The sequence below is a fragment of the Xyrauchen texanus genome, chromosome 4 (assembly GCF_025860055.1).
Source record: "Xyrauchen texanus isolate HMW12.3.18 chromosome 4, RBS_HiC_50CHRs, whole genome shotgun sequence".
Classification (NCBI taxonomy): Eukaryota; Metazoa; Chordata; class Actinopteri; order Cypriniformes; family Catostomidae; genus Xyrauchen; species Xyrauchen texanus.
In genome coordinates, this window is record NC_068279.1 from 38,320,575 (window position 1) to 38,338,117 (window position 17,543).

General features: G+C 35.9%; 2 protein-coding genes across 2 annotated transcripts; one reads left to right on the top strand and one right to left on the bottom strand.

Annotated features, from left to right (window-relative positions):
- Nucleotides 1-3,791: 3,791 nt before the first annotated feature.
- LOC127641332 (39S ribosomal protein S30, mitochondrial-like) lies at nt 3,792-11,581 on the top strand. The gene is made up of 5 exons (XM_052124295.1): nt 3,792-3,855; nt 3,904-4,049; nt 10,731-10,836; nt 10,973-11,122; nt 11,250-11,581. The coding sequence occupies exons 1-5, from the start codon at nt 3,792-3,794 to the stop codon at nt 11,579-11,581; spliced, it is 798 nt and encodes a 265-aa protein (XP_051980255.1).
- Nucleotides 11,582-12,485: 904 nt separating this feature from the next.
- emb (embigin) lies at nt 12,486-16,371 on the bottom strand. The gene is made up of 8 exons (XM_052125768.1): nt 16,233-16,371; nt 15,245-15,304; nt 14,844-15,033; nt 14,156-14,238; nt 13,878-14,005; nt 13,436-13,724; nt 13,314-13,347; nt 12,486-12,890 (listed from the first exon to the last, which is right to left on the bottom strand). The coding sequence occupies exons 1-8, from the start codon at nt 16,288-16,290 to the stop codon at nt 12,824-12,826; spliced, it is 909 nt and encodes a 302-aa protein (XP_051981728.1). The 5' UTR covers nt 16,291-16,371; the 3' UTR covers nt 12,486-12,823.
- Between the last annotated feature and the right edge of the window lie 1,172 nt (nt 16,372-17,543).

Sequence of the window (17,543 nt, forward strand, 5' to 3'; positions counted from 1 at the left end):
GACAAATTTTCTCTGGTCTGATGAAACAAACATTTCACTTTTTGGACATAATGACCATCGTTATGTTTGAAGGGAAAAGAGTGAAACATGCAAGCCAAAGAATGGCATCCCAACCGTGAAGCATGTGGTGGCAGCATCATGTTGTGGGGGTGCTTTGCTGCAGGAGGGACTGGTGCACTTCACAAAATAGATGGCATCATGAGAAAGGAAAATTATGTGAATATATTGAAGCAACATCTCAAGACATCAGAAAGGAAGTTAAAGCTCGGTCGCAAATGGGTCTTCCAAATGGACAATGACCCCAAGCATGCCTCCAAAGTTGTGGAAAAATGGCTTAAGGACAACAAAGTCAAGGTATTGGAGTGGCCATCACAAAGCCCCGACCTCATCCGATAGAAAATTTTTGTGCAGAACTGAAAAAGCGTGTGTGAGAAAGAGGCCTACAATCCTGACTCAGTTACACCAGTTCTGTCTGGAGGAATGAGCCAAAATTCCAGCAACTTATTGTGAAAAGCTTGTGGAAGGCTACCCAAAATATTTGACCCAAGTTAAACAATTTAAAGGCAATGCTGTCAAATACTAACAAAGTGTATGTAAACTTCGGACCAACTGGGAATGTGATGAAAGAAATAAAAGCTGAAATAAATAATTCTCTCTACTATTTTTCTGAAATTTCACATTCTTAAAATAAAGTAGTATACTAACTGACCTAACACAGGGAATGTTTGCTACGATTAAATGTCAGGAACTGTGAAAAAAATGTGTTTAAATGTATTGGGCTAAAGTGTATACACACTTCTGACTTCAACTGTAAGTAAACCATATTATATCCTAATATTAACTAAATAATGACATAAGAAAATTGTCTACTGACATGCTCACACTGGAATTGTCCTGTCAGTCTTTGTTTTGTTGATTGTGTTGTTTCAGAGCAGATGCTGAATTCTACACGAACTTGCCTTATGCACAATAAATCAGTATATTTCTCCACGTGCAGTGAATATTTCCAAGAGGTATTGCACTACAATGGAAACCTCTGCACCCACAGTTTTATCATGTCAGGTGACTTGTAGATCAAGTGATAAAACAGATGTTTAACGCTGGTGAGATCTGCATTGAACTCTGGATTTGTAGGCCTGACTGAATTCACCATTGCAGCACAATATATATTGGCCTTTCAAAAAGTCAAGAAATAGCTTGTCAAGAAAATACGTGTAGCCTACAGTTAATTTGGTATACATCAAATGGACAAAAGTTGCCGTAATTTTGTTATTATTCTTTAATAAAGCATTAAACTTAGCCTATACTGTCTTATAAACATTATTCTAAACTTGCATGCATGTGCCACAGACTTTAATGCTGTACTTGAAAATAGAGAACACAATAACATCTTAGTTAATGCATATCATGCAAATATTGTCAGGGCTAATATTTTAGCTTCCTCTTCAAGTTGCATTTCAAGGCATTGTCCCTCTTGCAATACAGCAGCTTTTAATGTTAATGCATTAATGTCTTCGGGCCTGCTTTTGGTATTGTAAGGTTTTTATTAGGATGACAAGTCAATTCAGAAATATCTTTACTCATTTACACATTGTTCATTTAGATTCAGAGAGATTATCATTCCATTAAGTGACAGAAATAAGACAAACCAACATTCAATAATGATAAGAAGTATGGACATTTAACATTTCTTATTCATCAACTACAAATACATAACATTTCCCGGATAAGATGACAAATTAATATAATATATTTTACTACTGTACTATGGCTGAACATGATTGATGTGAACAAATCTCATGTCCCAATTTGTTAAATTGTGATCAAATTAACAAGGTTTCAATTCAGAAAATGATTAAATGATCAAAGTAGTTTAAAAAAAATATTAGGATATTCCTGTATTGCAAACATACAGTATTGAGCAAGTTGATGCCTGCACTGTCCCGACAAACCTGACGTTTCAGCAAACAGGATGAAAGTCCAGTTAATATACACATTTAGGAGTGACACATAGAGCCCTTTTACACTGGCCATCTGGTCACTTGATCACACCACCAGTTACAGTGAAACATATCTACAATGTTAGCTTATATGTCACTATATATTCAGTGTGCAGTCAATTTAAAAATAAAATAAAAAGCCATCATAAAAGATGAGGATTTGTCAAACAAACACTGTAATATTAGGATCCCTAATAAAATGTAGTGAGCAGCCAAGCTCCTATCTGCCCTGCCCTTAAACAGTCATAAACAGTCATAATTTGGATGATATAGGTATGTTTTAATTCACCATCATGCACCTCCTTTAACATTTCTCTGATACAAATACTCATCTCATAAATCTATAAAAGTAGTTTGAGAAATATAATAAGCATCTTATAATTTAGCTACTCTGTTTTTGAGATTTAACAGTTGGTGGCATGTTGTAATGTGTCCTATGAGATTCTATGAATGCAATATTTGGCATGTCTTCCGATGCCCTGGAAAGTGTTGTTTGTTTAACTGCTTAAATACACAACTGGAAGCGTTCTTTAATGATCCACTGTAGAAGTCTCTTTGGACTAATGTATTTCTTCTTGAAGATGCACCCAAAGGACACTTTTTTACTTTAGAAAGCTATGAATCAGATTAATTGCACTGAACCCAACATGAACATTTGTATTAATATAAAAATTGAATATTCACCATTTCCTTATCTGTGAAATGCCAGTATCAGTGAAACTTGTAAAACTAATCACAAAATGTAATGACCAAATGTGTAACCAAACCCAACCAAGTAAATCAACTCTAGACTAAAAATCTGTGAAATATGGGTTTAAAGAGATATTTAATCAAACAAATGAAAATTATCTCATCATTTACTCACCCTTATGCCATCACATATGTCAACACAACTCAAATGAAGATTTTTATACAAATGTTTCAGCTCTTTTGGTCCATACAATGAAAGTGAATGGGTGCCAAAATCTTAAAGCTCCAAAAATCACTCAAGTCAGCATTTAAGTTATCCACAAGACTCCAGTGGTTTAATCAATGTCTTCAGAAGCATATGATAGATGTGGGTGAGTTACAGATCACTTTTAAATTCTTCTTTTTGTGTTTTTGGTGATTTACATTCTTCATGCATATCGCCCCCTACTGGGCAGGGAGAAGAACAAAAAAAAAAAGAATGTTAAAAAAAGTATGGAGTCGTGTGGATTACTTTTATGATTCCTTCATGTGCTTTTTGGAGCGTCAAATTTTGGCTCCCATTCACTTTCATTGTGTGGGCCTACAGAGCTGAAATATTCTACTAAAAATCATCATTTGTGTTCTGCAGAAGAAAGAAAGTCATACACATCTGGGATGGCATGAGGGTGAGTAAATGATGAGAGAATTTAGATTTTTGGGTGAAATATCACTTAAATGTAGAAAAAATATTGTGTTTTTTTTCCGGCCTCTCGCTGTTATTATTTGATGATCTTTGACTTATTTCCATTTTGTTTTCCAATGCTCTGCTCCAAAAATGCAGAGCATTTATTTTGAACTGACAGTGGGTTAATTTATCCTGGTGGCCATCTTATTTTCCATCCTCCAAGAACATGGATGTGTAGGTGGTGCACTGACTGCACCCCATTTCTTTCCACCATTTATCACTGTAAATTATAATAACATCTAATTAATCACAGAATACATGCCTTAAATGTAATAACAATATATGTGAATATAAAATATATGTCTAGTTTAGGTAAGTAGAGCTTCACATTTCAACTTAACTGCAATGAACATGTTTCTCAATCAGTACTGTGTGCCATGTGTGGTGCTCCTGTTCTACCCGCTCTGTGCGGGACTCGAATAGGCATCTCCGGCATGGGAGGTTGGTGCGCTATCAAGGAGGCTAAAGTATTTTATTTATTTTTTGTAGATTTTGACCCCCAAGTGAAATTTTACTGGTTGAGGGGAGAAAGGACGATTCCAAGAGGACACCGGAGTGGACGGGACAGGCCAATGAGATTCCAGATTGATGATAAACCGCACAGCCTGATAAGAATCCCACAACAACTTCAAGAGGTAGAGTTCCTCAACACTATACCAGGCTTTATGGGTTCTTGATAAATAATGTGGCCTGAGATTATAAATATTTTGTATCTTTTTAAAAGTCTGTTTTAAAATATATATCATATCAAGCTTGTAGAATTTTTACACTTTTATTTTTATTTATTATATCAAGCGGTGTTGTCATCTAGTAAAATGTATTAAAACACATTCCTTGCATCTTGAATTAACTTGGTGAGTGTAAACAAGTTAATCTGTCATTTCAAAAAAGTTTTCAGATATATATTTTTTAGGTCATTTATTTATTTTTTTTACAAATATTATGAATTTAAGTGACAAATAGCAAGAAGATTTCCTAATGTTACGCCATTTGACCTGAACAATATGTGTTTTATGCTTTTCTTGTCAAATGACAGCAGAATGGCAACCTGTATGCTGGTTACGCCACCTGACTTTGAGTTGGTGGACAAAAGTTTTTGAATATTAATAATATTTTGAAATATACATTTGATCTGCCTTTTAAAAAAATAATTTTAAATGAAAGATTTTGTTTTATCATATTAATATATAATATTTGTATTATGTCAATATTATGATATAATATTTTATGTATTTATTATGTAATAAAAAACATATATATATATATATATATATATACTGTATACATATTATACACACACAGTAGCCCCAAAAAGTATTTGGACACTTCAGTTGAACTTAAAAATTCATGAATTCCTTTGCATTTGAGAACATAACATCAAACCAGTTTACATTTATTGTAAAGCAAGATAACATAAGCACACTTTTCAAGCAGAACATTTCACTAAATAAGCTTGTTACATTTTACAATATAAAACAACCAATATATGGTTTGAATTAAAACAAAACATTATTTAAACACTTGATAATGGCTTCATTAATGATTCAACCAGTTTCTTTAAAAGCTGTGGTGAACGTTTCCTTCAGGTCTCAGTCACCAAAGCTTTCAGTTCATCCACACTAGAACATGATGATCTGACATTTTCTTCATAGGTGCTCTTGCCACATAAACCAAAAAACAAAATCTTCCATCCTCCACAATTGGATATATTACAAAGAAGTTCAAAGATGAAGGACCTGTGAATGAGAACAGTCACAGTCAGTCCCAGAAAGACAACCAGCAGAATGGACTGGATAATTGTGAGTAAAATCAAGAGAAACAGCTGCAGATTGCCTCACACATCAACGAGAATTACCAGATTCAATTTAGTTCACTGGGATTATGGGTACATGGGTATTGTGCAAAAACCATTCATTACCTTAAAGAATAAGAAAGCCAGGATAAAACGGGCAAAACAACATGCACAGAAAGACTGCAGGTTTTGGAGAACTGTCTAATCAGATGATTGCAAATTGAACCTGCATGGATCTGATGGCAAAATGTGTATTTGTGTGGAGAAAGGCAGGGGGAAGAATTCTAGCCACACTGCACTAAGGGTACTGGAAAGCACAGAGGTTGAAATGTCAAGAGTCTGGGGCTGTTTCTCTTACAGTGGTGTCAATCAGCTTGTGTTCATTGATGGAAACATGAACTCTGAAGTGTACAGAGAAATTCTGGATGCAAACTTGCAGAAATCAGTGAAGAATTTATTTCAGACACATGTGGCTCTTTCAACAGGATAACAAACCAAAGAATACCAGCTGCTTTTTTGAAAGAATACAAGATTAGACAAGAAGAAAATTAAGGTTCTAGAATGGCCCTCCCAGAGCCCAGACCTGAACCCTATAGAGCGCCTATGGGATGCAGTGGAGAAGAATATGTCAGATCATCATGTTCGAGTGTGGATGATGATCTGACATATCATCATGTTCTAGTGTGGATGAACCAAAAGCTTTGGAGGCTGAAACCTGAAGGGATCTTTCACCACACCTTTTACAGAAACATGTTGATACTCTGCCCAGACGTTGCTAAGTTCTGTGGGGGGATTGCTAATGTGAAAGGATTGCTAATAGCTAAAATACTTGAACTTGTAATCTTCAATGAAGCCATTATCAAGTGTTTAAATAATGTTTTATATAGTAAAATGTAATAAGCTTCTTTTTGTAAACGTTCTGCTTGAAAAGTGTGCTTATGTTATTGTAAGGTGGGTGCCAGCAAGTCTGGACTAACCCTCGAGAAAACAAAAGGCTCTCATGAGAATTAACATTGGAACTCTCTCTTGCATATGTAACAGCAACATCCGAAAAAGCGAAGCAGCACACAGTGCAGCTCACACCTCACTTCTACAGTCTCATCAGCTCCCCCTTCTCCCCCTCACTTAAAGCTCACTAAAAACCTATGCAATGTTAAGTGTGTACAAAATGTAACTATACATGTTTGGTATCATTTAAAGTGTCTCAGTGCGCCTGGTAAACTGGTCTCATATGATAGATAGATAGGGACCAAAATCTAATTATAATGACAGACACCACCATTTGGTAAGCATATTGAATTATCTGGGTTTATAAGGAAAATGGGCAAAGAGTCTGTAGGTAGACTTCAACACAATAGCTGTGTAGTTTTGTTGCCAGGTAAATATTTCTATAAATTCCTCGATTTCTGAATTGTTGTTGTTATATTTGATTGATTGATGATTTCACTCTATGAATTGGATTTTTAATTATTGTTCTATTTACCTGGTCAATAAATTGTAAACATTTGATTTTATTCTGACTGACTCTGAAATTGTTTTCCCAAGTAGATTAAAGGATTCGTATGTTACCGCAAGTCTGCGTCAGATTAGTGACGACTAATATTTGGCATCAATTCAAGTGTACTTGGTTTGCAAAGACAAAAAGGGAATTTCCGTTTAGAACAGCAAACGCTGCTTGACCAATCTAAATTCGGGTCTGTCTTACCTCTGTTTTAATTAGATTTTTCTCCAGATAAGTGTACAATTGAAACCATGACATGGCCAATCCAAAGCTATTATAAGAGAAGTTATGTTGGTCAACTTATATCTGTAATAGTGGCCTCTACTGAAGTTAAATTCAAGCGTATGCAATTCCATGCGGGCTATACTGAAGTATCTTTGATTGTGTGAACGTGAATGTGACCGATCTCAGATTACCTTTGATGAGAAAATGTATTTCATTTAATCTTGTTGTGTTGCGTACAAGGAAAGACAGTAACGTGCAGAGACCTTCACCCTTGTTATTGGAGACCACCATTGGACCGATAAACGGGCTTACATTATCTTGCTTTACAATAAATAAAAATTGGTTTGATATTTTGGTCTCAAATGCAAAGAATTCATGAATTTTTAAATTTAGTTTAAGTGCATATATTATATATGACATATATAACATATAATGTACTGTATTATATATTAAATATCATATATAAAATATAATACAATTTTAAAACTCGCAAAATTGAAAACATGTTTCTCATATTAGACAAAAAATGAGCATCATATCATTGACCCTTATGCAGATTTTAACCATTACTAAAGACAATGTTTTAAAATTAAACAAGGTTTAGGAGATTGTGTTTATTTTGCAGTTACAGAACTTTGTAAGATGAAATGAAGTGGCATTAAAGGAATGTTCAGGGTTTAATAAACTCAATGTAAACTCAATCGACAGCATTTGTGGCATAATATTGATCACTCGTCCCTCCTTTTCTTAAAAAAAGCAAAAATCTGGTTTACACTGATGCACTTACAATGGAAGTGAATGGGGGCCAATGTTTTAATGTTAAAATATTTTTAAAAGTAAAGCCACAAGACAAATGATATGTGTGCAAACATGATTTTATAAAATCATAAGCTTCACATTTCTGTTTAAACCCACCAAAAATTGGCTACATTAACTTTCATTGTCCCCATTCACTTCCATTGTAAGTACATATCTGTGCAATCAAATTGAGGGTCAACACCATCAGTATGCATGCAGCTGGCCATCGGCCTCTCTTCGGATGCCTGATTGGTGTCATCTTCGCCTGCTGACACCAAGGTGAAGGGACCCCCTTTGGTCGCTAACCAGAGGTTGATGCACACCTTTTGATGGGCTGTCTGCCAGCTCTGGGATCCTTTTTCAGTGGCTCGCATGTATCCAAGTGGCCCTCTCAGCGACCTTCACCGCAGTTGCCGTGGTCAGTAATACTTGAAACGGCCCCTGCCACCTCAGAGATTTCCAATTCTTCCTCCTGTGATCCTTGACAACCACACAACCACCCAGTCTCCTGGCTTCAAATCGTGGAGCTTCCCTTCAGCCTTTTGTGGTAATGCCTCCTCCACCTGTCTATGATTATCACAAAGCACAGCAGAGAGGTTTGCACAATAATGCAAACATTTCATCATCACATTGGGCAACTGTCTGTGCCGGGGCTGATCCCCGTATTGAGTGGTCTACCGAACAGTATCTCACAAGGGCTGAGGCCGTTTCGTTTCCTCAGTCTTGCTTGCATGTGCATTAAAACCAGCGGCAGAGCCTGTACCCAATTCAGCCCCGTTTCAACACAGCATTTAGTAAGTTTGTTTTTAGTGTACCATTTTCCCGCTCAACAGCACTCATGCTTTTGTGGTGGTACACACAGTGTGTTGTCATATCAATCCCCAAATATTCACCTGTTGCCTCTAGGGCCTGATTCACAGGTCGGTTCCATTATAGCTACTTATCTTAGCCGGAATGCCCCATCTTGGTATTATTTCTCTTGTTAATATTTTTGCCACCACCCCCGCATCTGCTTTCATTTTGGGGAATGCCTCCACCCATTTGGAAAACATGTCCACAACTACCAGGCAATATTTTTTCAATTTTCTTAGGGTTAGCTAAAAGTTCAAATGGTTTCCCTGGTTGCGGGGTGTGTGCTGATGGGCATTTGCTGTCCCCTCTCAACATTATATTTGGCGCAAATTATGCAATTTTGGCAACATTTTTGGGCATAATTAGAAAACCATTTTGTGAACCATTACCTATTTATTTCTGCTAACATCCCTCCTTTTGACACGTGGTCTACTCCATGTGTCAATTTCACTTAGTGTGGAAATAAATATTATGGTAAGCATGGTTTATCATTTGACCCAAACCAGACACCCTCCGTATGCACACACTGGGCCCGTTTCCAAGCGGCCTTCTCTTCAGATGTAGCTCTGCCCTGTAAATCAATTAGGTCAGCTTGTGGTGTGTGTATCAGTGTGAGGGAGTGAAATACATGAGTGGTTAGTGAATTACTGTCTCGCTTTTTTTTGCATGCTCTGGCATTCCCCTGTGAAATTGGGTCAGAGGCAATTTGACAACTTTTACAGGTGTATTTAAATTCAGAGTTATTAAAACATTGATAATGATCTGTAATCCTCATTAATTAATGATACTCTTGTTAAAATTTACCATGGATTTACTGTAGTAATATTGTATTAACCATGACTTTAGTAGCCACGACTGTAGTAACCATGTTTTTCTCTTTCTTTTTGGCAGTAACCAAGGTTTTGATACAATAAACCATGGTTTTGCTACAGCATTACTGTAGTATCCATATGTTTACTTGGTTTTAGTAATTGTAACCATATAATATTATCTATGGTTAATTTTGATGTTTTATATGTGGCTTATACTTACTAATTTTTAAAGGGTAAACAAAGCAGCCTAATAATTTAGATTAGTCCCATAAATTAAAAATATATATATATGTAATAACACATTTACTCATTTTAGCCAAATAAGTCGTAAAAATTAAATTCAGTAGAGTTATCGGTATTGGTATCTATATTGGCAATATTGGCCTAAAAGTACTTTGTATTGGATCGAAAAGAAACTATCGCCCATTCCTACTCCGGTCAAGCCAGACGCGGTTCAGGATTTCACTGTCATGCCAGCTGCGATTAAAATCTGTGTGCGACTATTGCGATAATTAAGGTAATTTGTGAGACGCTCTTTCTGACTCCTGTTCTCTGGATAGGAAAGCGAACCTTACAATAATAACAAAAGAAAATAATTTATTTACTGTTTGTGAGTTGTTGGTGTTCATTAATATATTTTATTTAGCCTATGTGAAAGGTGTATGGTTTTGAAGACTTGAATAGGGCAGGTGTATACTTTATAAAAGCAGCTGACTGCATTAACATTAGATAATATTATAAATTAAAGGTGCAATATGTAAAAATATTTCCATGTAATATTCACCTTTTTTTGCCAATGTGTGAACGGCTTGTAACGCAACTTAAAGTAGAAAAAAATGTATGTGCTTTTTTTGGTAAGGGACATCCAACACGGTCTGAACCCTCAATAAGAAGCATATTTACTGTGTCATTTTAGAGCAAAAGGCGTCCAAAGTCACAAATGTGCAGACATAGTATCTTTCTGGTTATTTATTACACACTTGCAAGTAGACTCAAGGCATGCAGAGATCCAAGGTCTCCACAGGAAATGAGCAAATGAGCTCTGTTCTGTTCTCTGTTTTATAAAGAGTTTTTCTTTGTAGTTTCAGCATCCCACCCACGCTAAGCTCCCCATTTGTTATCTGGCCTACGTGAGATGCGCCTGCTTACACACACAGACAGAAGAACGCTTTGTACATTACAGTTTGTGAAACAAGTTGCCACATATCTTCAGACACACACATATACAAAGACAGTCAAGGAAATGTCAGTACATGAGTCGCATGAAGAAGTAATGGCTGCTTCCATTTTCCTTTTAACCCTTGATTAATAGTAAACATGATCTCATTTCCTGCAGTTCGTTCCTCTGAAGGCAGACATCTCTGCTGAAGTTCCTGTAATCCATTCTGCACCTGACCTTCTACCTCTGTTCAGGAGACAGTATGACAACAACATCTTCATAGGTTTGTTTCTAGTGATACTGCAAATGTTGTTTTTATCTATTACAAAGTAAAGTATCCAAGATAAAACCATCAGTTTTAAATATGTCCAAAAAGTTACATTAAAGGTGCGTAATGTTATTTCTTTGTCACCCCACAGGTGCCAAACTGGAAGATCCATGCTGTTATGGCCACACACAGTTTCACATGGTCCCTGATAGGTTCCGCAGGGACAAAATGAGCAAGAAAGTCCTCTCTGATCAAATCGAGGTGTCACTGAGAGCCAATGGAATTGCCAGTCTGTATGCACGTCATCTCAGAGTGAAAGACCGTAAGGCATAATTTTCTATAAAGCTGCTTTGAAACGATGTGTGAAGAAAAGCAGGAGTTGTCCTGGCTCAAGTTAAGATGTACAATACATTTGATGATTTAGTCAGTTTACCGATATGCTCAAATTCATGCTTCTCTCTATTCTATAACCATAAACACTTTGTTTTGTAAAGGATTTTGGAGTGAAGAGGATGTGAGCAGGCCGTTTGTCTCTCAGGCTGTCGTCACAGATGGACGTCACTTCTCATTTTTCTGCTATCAGCTCAATACTCTGGCTTTAACCCCAAGGGCCAACAGCAAAAATGCCAGGAAGAACTTGTGCTGGGGCTCAGAAAGCATGAGGTTATATGAGAGAGTCACAGACGGAGATGTGGTGGGCTGGAATGATGCCGTTCTTAAGCTGCTTTTTCAGTTTTTATTAAACAAGCCAAAAGTATAGTATATGTATATAGTATACAAAGTATAGAAATGTGTGCTGAGCTTGTTTGAGTATGTTTTTTATGTTCGTTCTGAGTGTCAATAAACATAATATATGCAGATGTGTATGGTTGACTTCCAAGTTAGCAGCATCAAACAGAACTGCAAAGTACAGGTTCCCCAAATGCTCCAAGCCCCTTTCTGCTTTGGGCCCTATGCCATTATTTAGACAAACTAATCAAATCTCCACTAAAAAGCTAATTACAGTTTGTCCTGCACCAAACTCATGCTATTGAGCCTTTATTAGACTACTTGAACAGATTAAAGGAATAGTTCACCCAAAAATGAAAATTCTCTCATCATTTACTTACTCTCGTGCCATCCTAGATATGTATGACTTTCTTCAGCAGAACACAAAGATTTTAAGAAGAATATCTCAGCTCTGTAGGTCCGTACAATGCAAGTGAATGGTGATCAGACCTTTGCAGCTCCAAAAATCACAAAGGAAACATGGAAGTAATCCATACATACAACAGTGGTTAAATCCATATAATCAAGAAGCAATATAATCGATGTGGGTGAGAAAAAGATCAACATTTAAATACATTTTGTACTCTAAATCTCCACTTTAACTTTCACTTTCAGATGTGAAAGAAATAATCTTTGTTTGTGTTCTGCAGATGTTCAAATGTGCTCATTTTCTCTTCAATTGAAAGTGGAATTGGGGTAAACATTTAAAAATTAAAAGAAATTGTACACCGCTTTTTGAAACTAGATATTGTAGTTTTGATGTTTAGGTTTGGTTGTAACAATAGAATTACATTTCAATAAAACTGAAAGGATTACTTATGTTTTACAGAACAACCAACAGATCACAATAAATTATTCATTAATATTTAATGAGGCCTTCAGACAAGGAGTCGTTTCATAATTAGTTGACCTTTATTGTTAAAGTTATGCCCAAAAACTTTCCATATTAGCAACACCATTCTGTTCTTTCCACTGCTGACTGGGGAAATGTCTGCTTCATATGCATTTTGTAAGTCAATCTGAACATTAACAACAACACAACATTGATGATTATGAAAACATGCGTAATACTTTCATTGTATGCTCTTATTTACATGTAAATAGATATTGCTTTGACGTATTTAGGTTTTCCAAAACAACTTATTGCTTTTACAAATAAAACCACAAGATTTGAAAGCAGAGTAGAAAAGGTTAAAATAGACACAGTCACACCTTTTTTTAAATATTATTTGAATTAAATGTCCTTCAGTTTTCTCTGTCTTGCTGTGGTGCTTTCCACTCCATTACTCTCATCACGAGTGCTAGAAGTAGAACAGGAACGTGCAACATCATTGAGGCTTTCTAATCTTTTCCAAGTACTTGAATGGTGTTTGGTAAATTTGGATTGAACTTGAGATGTGTAACTATTTCAGATTTGACCAAATATACAGTACCAGTCAAAAATTTGGACACACTGAATGTATGTAATACCACTTCAAGGCACAAATTGTGCCTATGTATGAAAGTTCTTCACAAAGTATTTTTTTATTATTATTATTATTTTGATGAGTTGGGCTGGAAACTGAACTCTGGCCTGTAACTACAGGAACTCCTATTCTAAAAAGTACAAAACAGTAACCGTAAAGAATGAGTGACTATAAATAAAATAAAGGATGAATGTCCAAACTTTTGACATTTAGTATAAAATCATGTGCTAAATCATATGCATCTGAAAGCATACTTACAGTTTACTGGTTTGTTCAGAGTAGGCTTCATTCTCTGCAAATGGATAAATCATGACCATTTTCATTTGTAACAGCTCAATGTGAGATTTACTCCTGATATAATATCTTGTTGTGTACTATACCTGTCGACGCAGAGTTGTTATGTTGCCGCTTGTTACACCTTTCGCAAAGCAAAATCAGTGTAACCAGGATGATGACCTCAGCCACTATGGCCAGGAAGGGTTTGAGGGGCTCCATGTAAGATAAGACCTTCAGCTCCACATAAGACTCACTGGGTTTGATATCAAACTCAGCACTGCATATGTACTTCCCAGAATCTTCCTCAGTCAGATTCAGTACAGTCAGTTTGGTTTCAGTCATATTAGTAATGATATTGTAGTTCAGAGGGCTGGCAGTATCATTGATTAGCTCCTGTGAAGAAACAAAGTGTTTAATGAGATGAATAATTCCTTTTTTATATTAAATATATTGTGGTGCTAAAGTGTTTGCATAGGCAATGTCATCACGTTCCAATGTGGCAACCACGATCAGTTCGACAAGACATGATCCTCATTCCTGATTCACCTTTCCAGTGTAATTTGTTTTGTACCAGTTCCATGATTTTGGTGAGGGATTGAGTATACACACAAGTACAACCGAATCTCCAATATAGCTCACTACCGGCTTGTCTCGTTTGTCTTTCATTGCAGGAACTTGCAGGGAAAAGCAAAAATATTAGGGTTACCTTTCAATCACATGTGTACATTTTATCACTTCTAACCCCTTTAAAAACAACACAACTGTGCATAAGAATGACCGAATATTTGACAAGCATGTATACAGTATATTTTATTTGAACATACCATCTAAAATAAATGTTACTTTGGCCTCATATTCTCTGAAGATGCATGAATAATTTCCAAGGTCTCTGGCTTGTATACTGAAACTATGAAGAAAGTTCAACAATGTAAAGCGCTGCTAAGTCATTTTTGTAATGATGATTGGTTGGTTTACAGTACAGTACAACATTTTTTGTGTTATTTTAATGTTCAGTACATACAGCATGGTGCAAAATCTAATAGAACATGAAAACGCTTCTAGTTTGTACTTTTTATAATTTAATACAAAAAATGTATTACAAATAACTGTATATTATCAACATAACAATATGTATAAAAAGATGAGAAATGTACATTAATTGCTTTATTTGGTGTGTCCCTCCTTTGCTTTTATGACAGCGTGCACTCAAACTGACATGAAATTCACAAGTTTGTGCAAAACCTGATGATCATGTAATCCAGCATGATTTCTAGGCGTTTCAAAGAGCATCTTGGGTGCTTCAAATAAAGTGTTTATTTGTGACCAAAATTCAACCATTTGCTCAAATGGTTATGCTGATAATATACATTGTAATGAAAACATCTGTGGTGCATTAAAAGATTGCAAAATAGAATTGTCACTATAGATCGTTTGCACCCCACTGTTTTTCTATATTTGATGTAAATTACACATACATTTAATGTATATAAAAGATACACTTCACATACTTACTTCTTTTTCAGGACATACTGCTCATAGTTTCTATTTACAGTTTCTTCTGAGTTTTCAATTTCTTGTCCATCTTTTGTCCAATAGCCAGTAATGAAGAGGACGTTATTTGGTGTATCAGTTAGGTTACATAAAAGTTCTATATATTGGGGTTTCAGGATAGCGACCTCTTCAATAATAGCATGACTTTGACCTGTATGCCAAGAGATTGTTGCCTGATCAGAAAAACAAACCTTTTCATTGTTGTTATTTGGCTATATTGTATTTGTATCTCTGGTAATACAGCAATTCGGATTACTTTATCAACTTATATTTAAGTTGGTGACCACATTTTCACTCGTTTATCATGCTGCTGATGTCAAATGCATACTAATAAGATATGGCAGGGTAATACGTAGGCGTACCTTTTGACACAGCTCGCTGTACTGTAGTCACAGGTTTAAACTCTGGGGAGGGGTTTGTCACTGAAAAAAAGAAGCTATTTTGGTTACACTTTATTTGAGTGTCCTTGTTACAGTGTAATTACACAGGTAAGTAATGTGTAATATAACGACATGTACTTACTATGGGTTTGTGGCTAGGGTTAGGGTTTGGATTAGGGTTAGTTACATGTAATTATGCATAATTTACTGTTATTACTAAAGTCAGTACATGACACTGTAAAATAAAGTGTTATCGCCATTTTTATAAAATGTATGTCATGCATAAAATTACTGTTAGCAACTATTAACATTCTGCTAACTTGCCATTCACATGAACATAGTTTAGCAGAGAAACCAGGCAACCATGGCAGATAAGAGTAAATCAGAAAATTGCATTCATGTTTAAAATGAAGCCTTCTTTAACAGGACTATAATTATACAATCAAAATATATAACATTATAATTTTCAGGTAAATTGCAATTACTTATGCATGCTGAGTGACATTATTTGTCTTGTTTTCTTCCATCAAGATTCATTTAAAAACTAGATACATTGTTATTGTTTTCTTTTTAATTTAGGCATTTTTTTTTATTAAGCTGAACTGTTTACACTACTGTTATACTGAACAAACAACCGATCACAAAAATATATTTGAACATATGTAAATCTTTATTTGTATTTAATGAAGCCTTTCAAAAAGAAGTGCGTTTCATCATTAGTTGACCTTCATGTTCAACTGCTGACTAAAAAAGGTCAATGAGCATTGTCTGTTCTTTCAAAATGTACATAGTAATTGAATATTACAGTTACTTTCACATTCCTCAGAAACACTGAGAACAGTCAAGAAATTCCACTGGCAACAAGGTCATGATGTCAAAGCTGGACGATAACAAATAAATGTGCTGTGTGCAAATGTTGCACTGCACAATACTTGTGCATTTTAAACAAAGCAACCACCCAGGCACATACCTGTATTAATCCCATCACAGTAGAGAAGCAGCAAGATGAGATGCATAACATGAGCCATGGAGAACAGCACTGTTTCCTGCAGCTCTGCTGTATGCGGCTGGTGTGAAGCATCTCTTCCAGTGTATCTTTTCTACAAGCAGGTCCCCCACCCCCCCACCCACCCCACCTCTTACTGCAGCCATGGTGACTTAGCAGAACTGGTGTACACTTGCAGCTTCCTGCTTTAAATTAATCATGAGCATCAGCATGTGTCCACAGCCCTGACTGATCAAATGCTGGCAATGCTTGAACTGCAATGTCCCTTTCTTTTGAGATAGAGCAGGCAATGGAACAACTGTTGGCACACCTCAAATTCACACCATAACAAAGGCATGCTCTGTATTCACAGAAGTGCTTGTAATCAAAAATGTGTTCTTTTGCCATGTTGAGAAATTATTCAATACTTGACTCCATAGGTGTAGATTTAGGTAGGGATGATGGAGACATGTCCCGTCCAACTTTCAGAAAATCAAAAATGTCCAGACCAACATTTGAGCAATTTTAACAATTATAAATACTTTAACTTTATAATATTGTGACAGGGTGGAGGGCGGGCCGGGTCATGATTATACACACCCGGTCACTTATCAGGCTAATTAAGCCTCCCAGAGGGATAAAGGCCAGAGAGAGTGAGAGATCGTTTACAGGCAGCTGACCGTCGTGTGTTTGTGTCTTCTTGTTCAATTTTATATTAAAACAATTATTTATATTGTCTTGCCGGTTCTCGCCTCCTCTGCTCTTCAAATATGTTTTTATTTTTAATTACTAAGGGGAAATATCTCATTATTAAATACATATTTTTCTCTGAAACACGTTGGCCACAATTATTGGCACCCCAAGAAATTCTTACGAGTAAAATATATCTGAAATATATTCCCATTCATATTTTACATGTTTTAGTGCACATGGTTGACAAGGAACATTAAATTGTTCAACCACGACTTCCTGTTTCACAGGGGTATATATATATATATTTATGAGGTAACACACAGGCCAAATTACCTTAATCATCAATCATAGTGGGTTAGACTAAAGAATATAGTTCTGATTTACGGTAAAAGGTTGTTGAGCTTCAAAAAAAATGGGAAGTGGCTTTAAGAACATAGCCAAAGCATTGAAAAAGCCCATTTTCACCATCAGGGTAATAATTAACATGTTCCAATCAACTGGAGATCTTAAGAATCAGCCTGGAAAAGGATGTGTGTCTATATTGTCTCCACACACAGTGTGGAGGATGTTCAAGTGGCCAAAGAATGTCCCAGGATCACAGCT

Coding starts and splice junctions, on each gene's coding strand:
- emb (XM_052125768.1), bottom strand. CDS start 16,290: ATGGCTCATGTTATGCATCTCATCTTGCTGCTTCTCTACTGTGATGGG. Junction 15,305..16,232: donor CTGTGATGGGATTAATACAG/GTATGTGCCTGG, acceptor TCTTTTTTTCAG/TGACAAACCCCTCCCCAGAG. Junction 13,348..13,435: donor TAACAACTCTGCGTCGACAG/GTATAGTACACA, acceptor ATCCATTTGCAG/AGAATGAAGCCTACTCTGAA.
- LOC127641332 (XM_052124295.1), top strand. CDS start 3,792: ATGTGTGGTGCTCCTGTTCTACCCGCTCTGTGCGGGACTCGAATAGGC. Junction 3,856..3,903: donor AGGCATCTCCGGCATGGGAG/GTTGGTGCGCTA, acceptor TATTTTTTGTAG/ATTTTGACCCCCAAGTGAAA. Junction 11,123..11,249: donor AATTGCCAGTCTGTATGCAC/GTCATCTCAGAG, acceptor TGATTTAGTCAG/TTTACCGATATGCTCAAATT.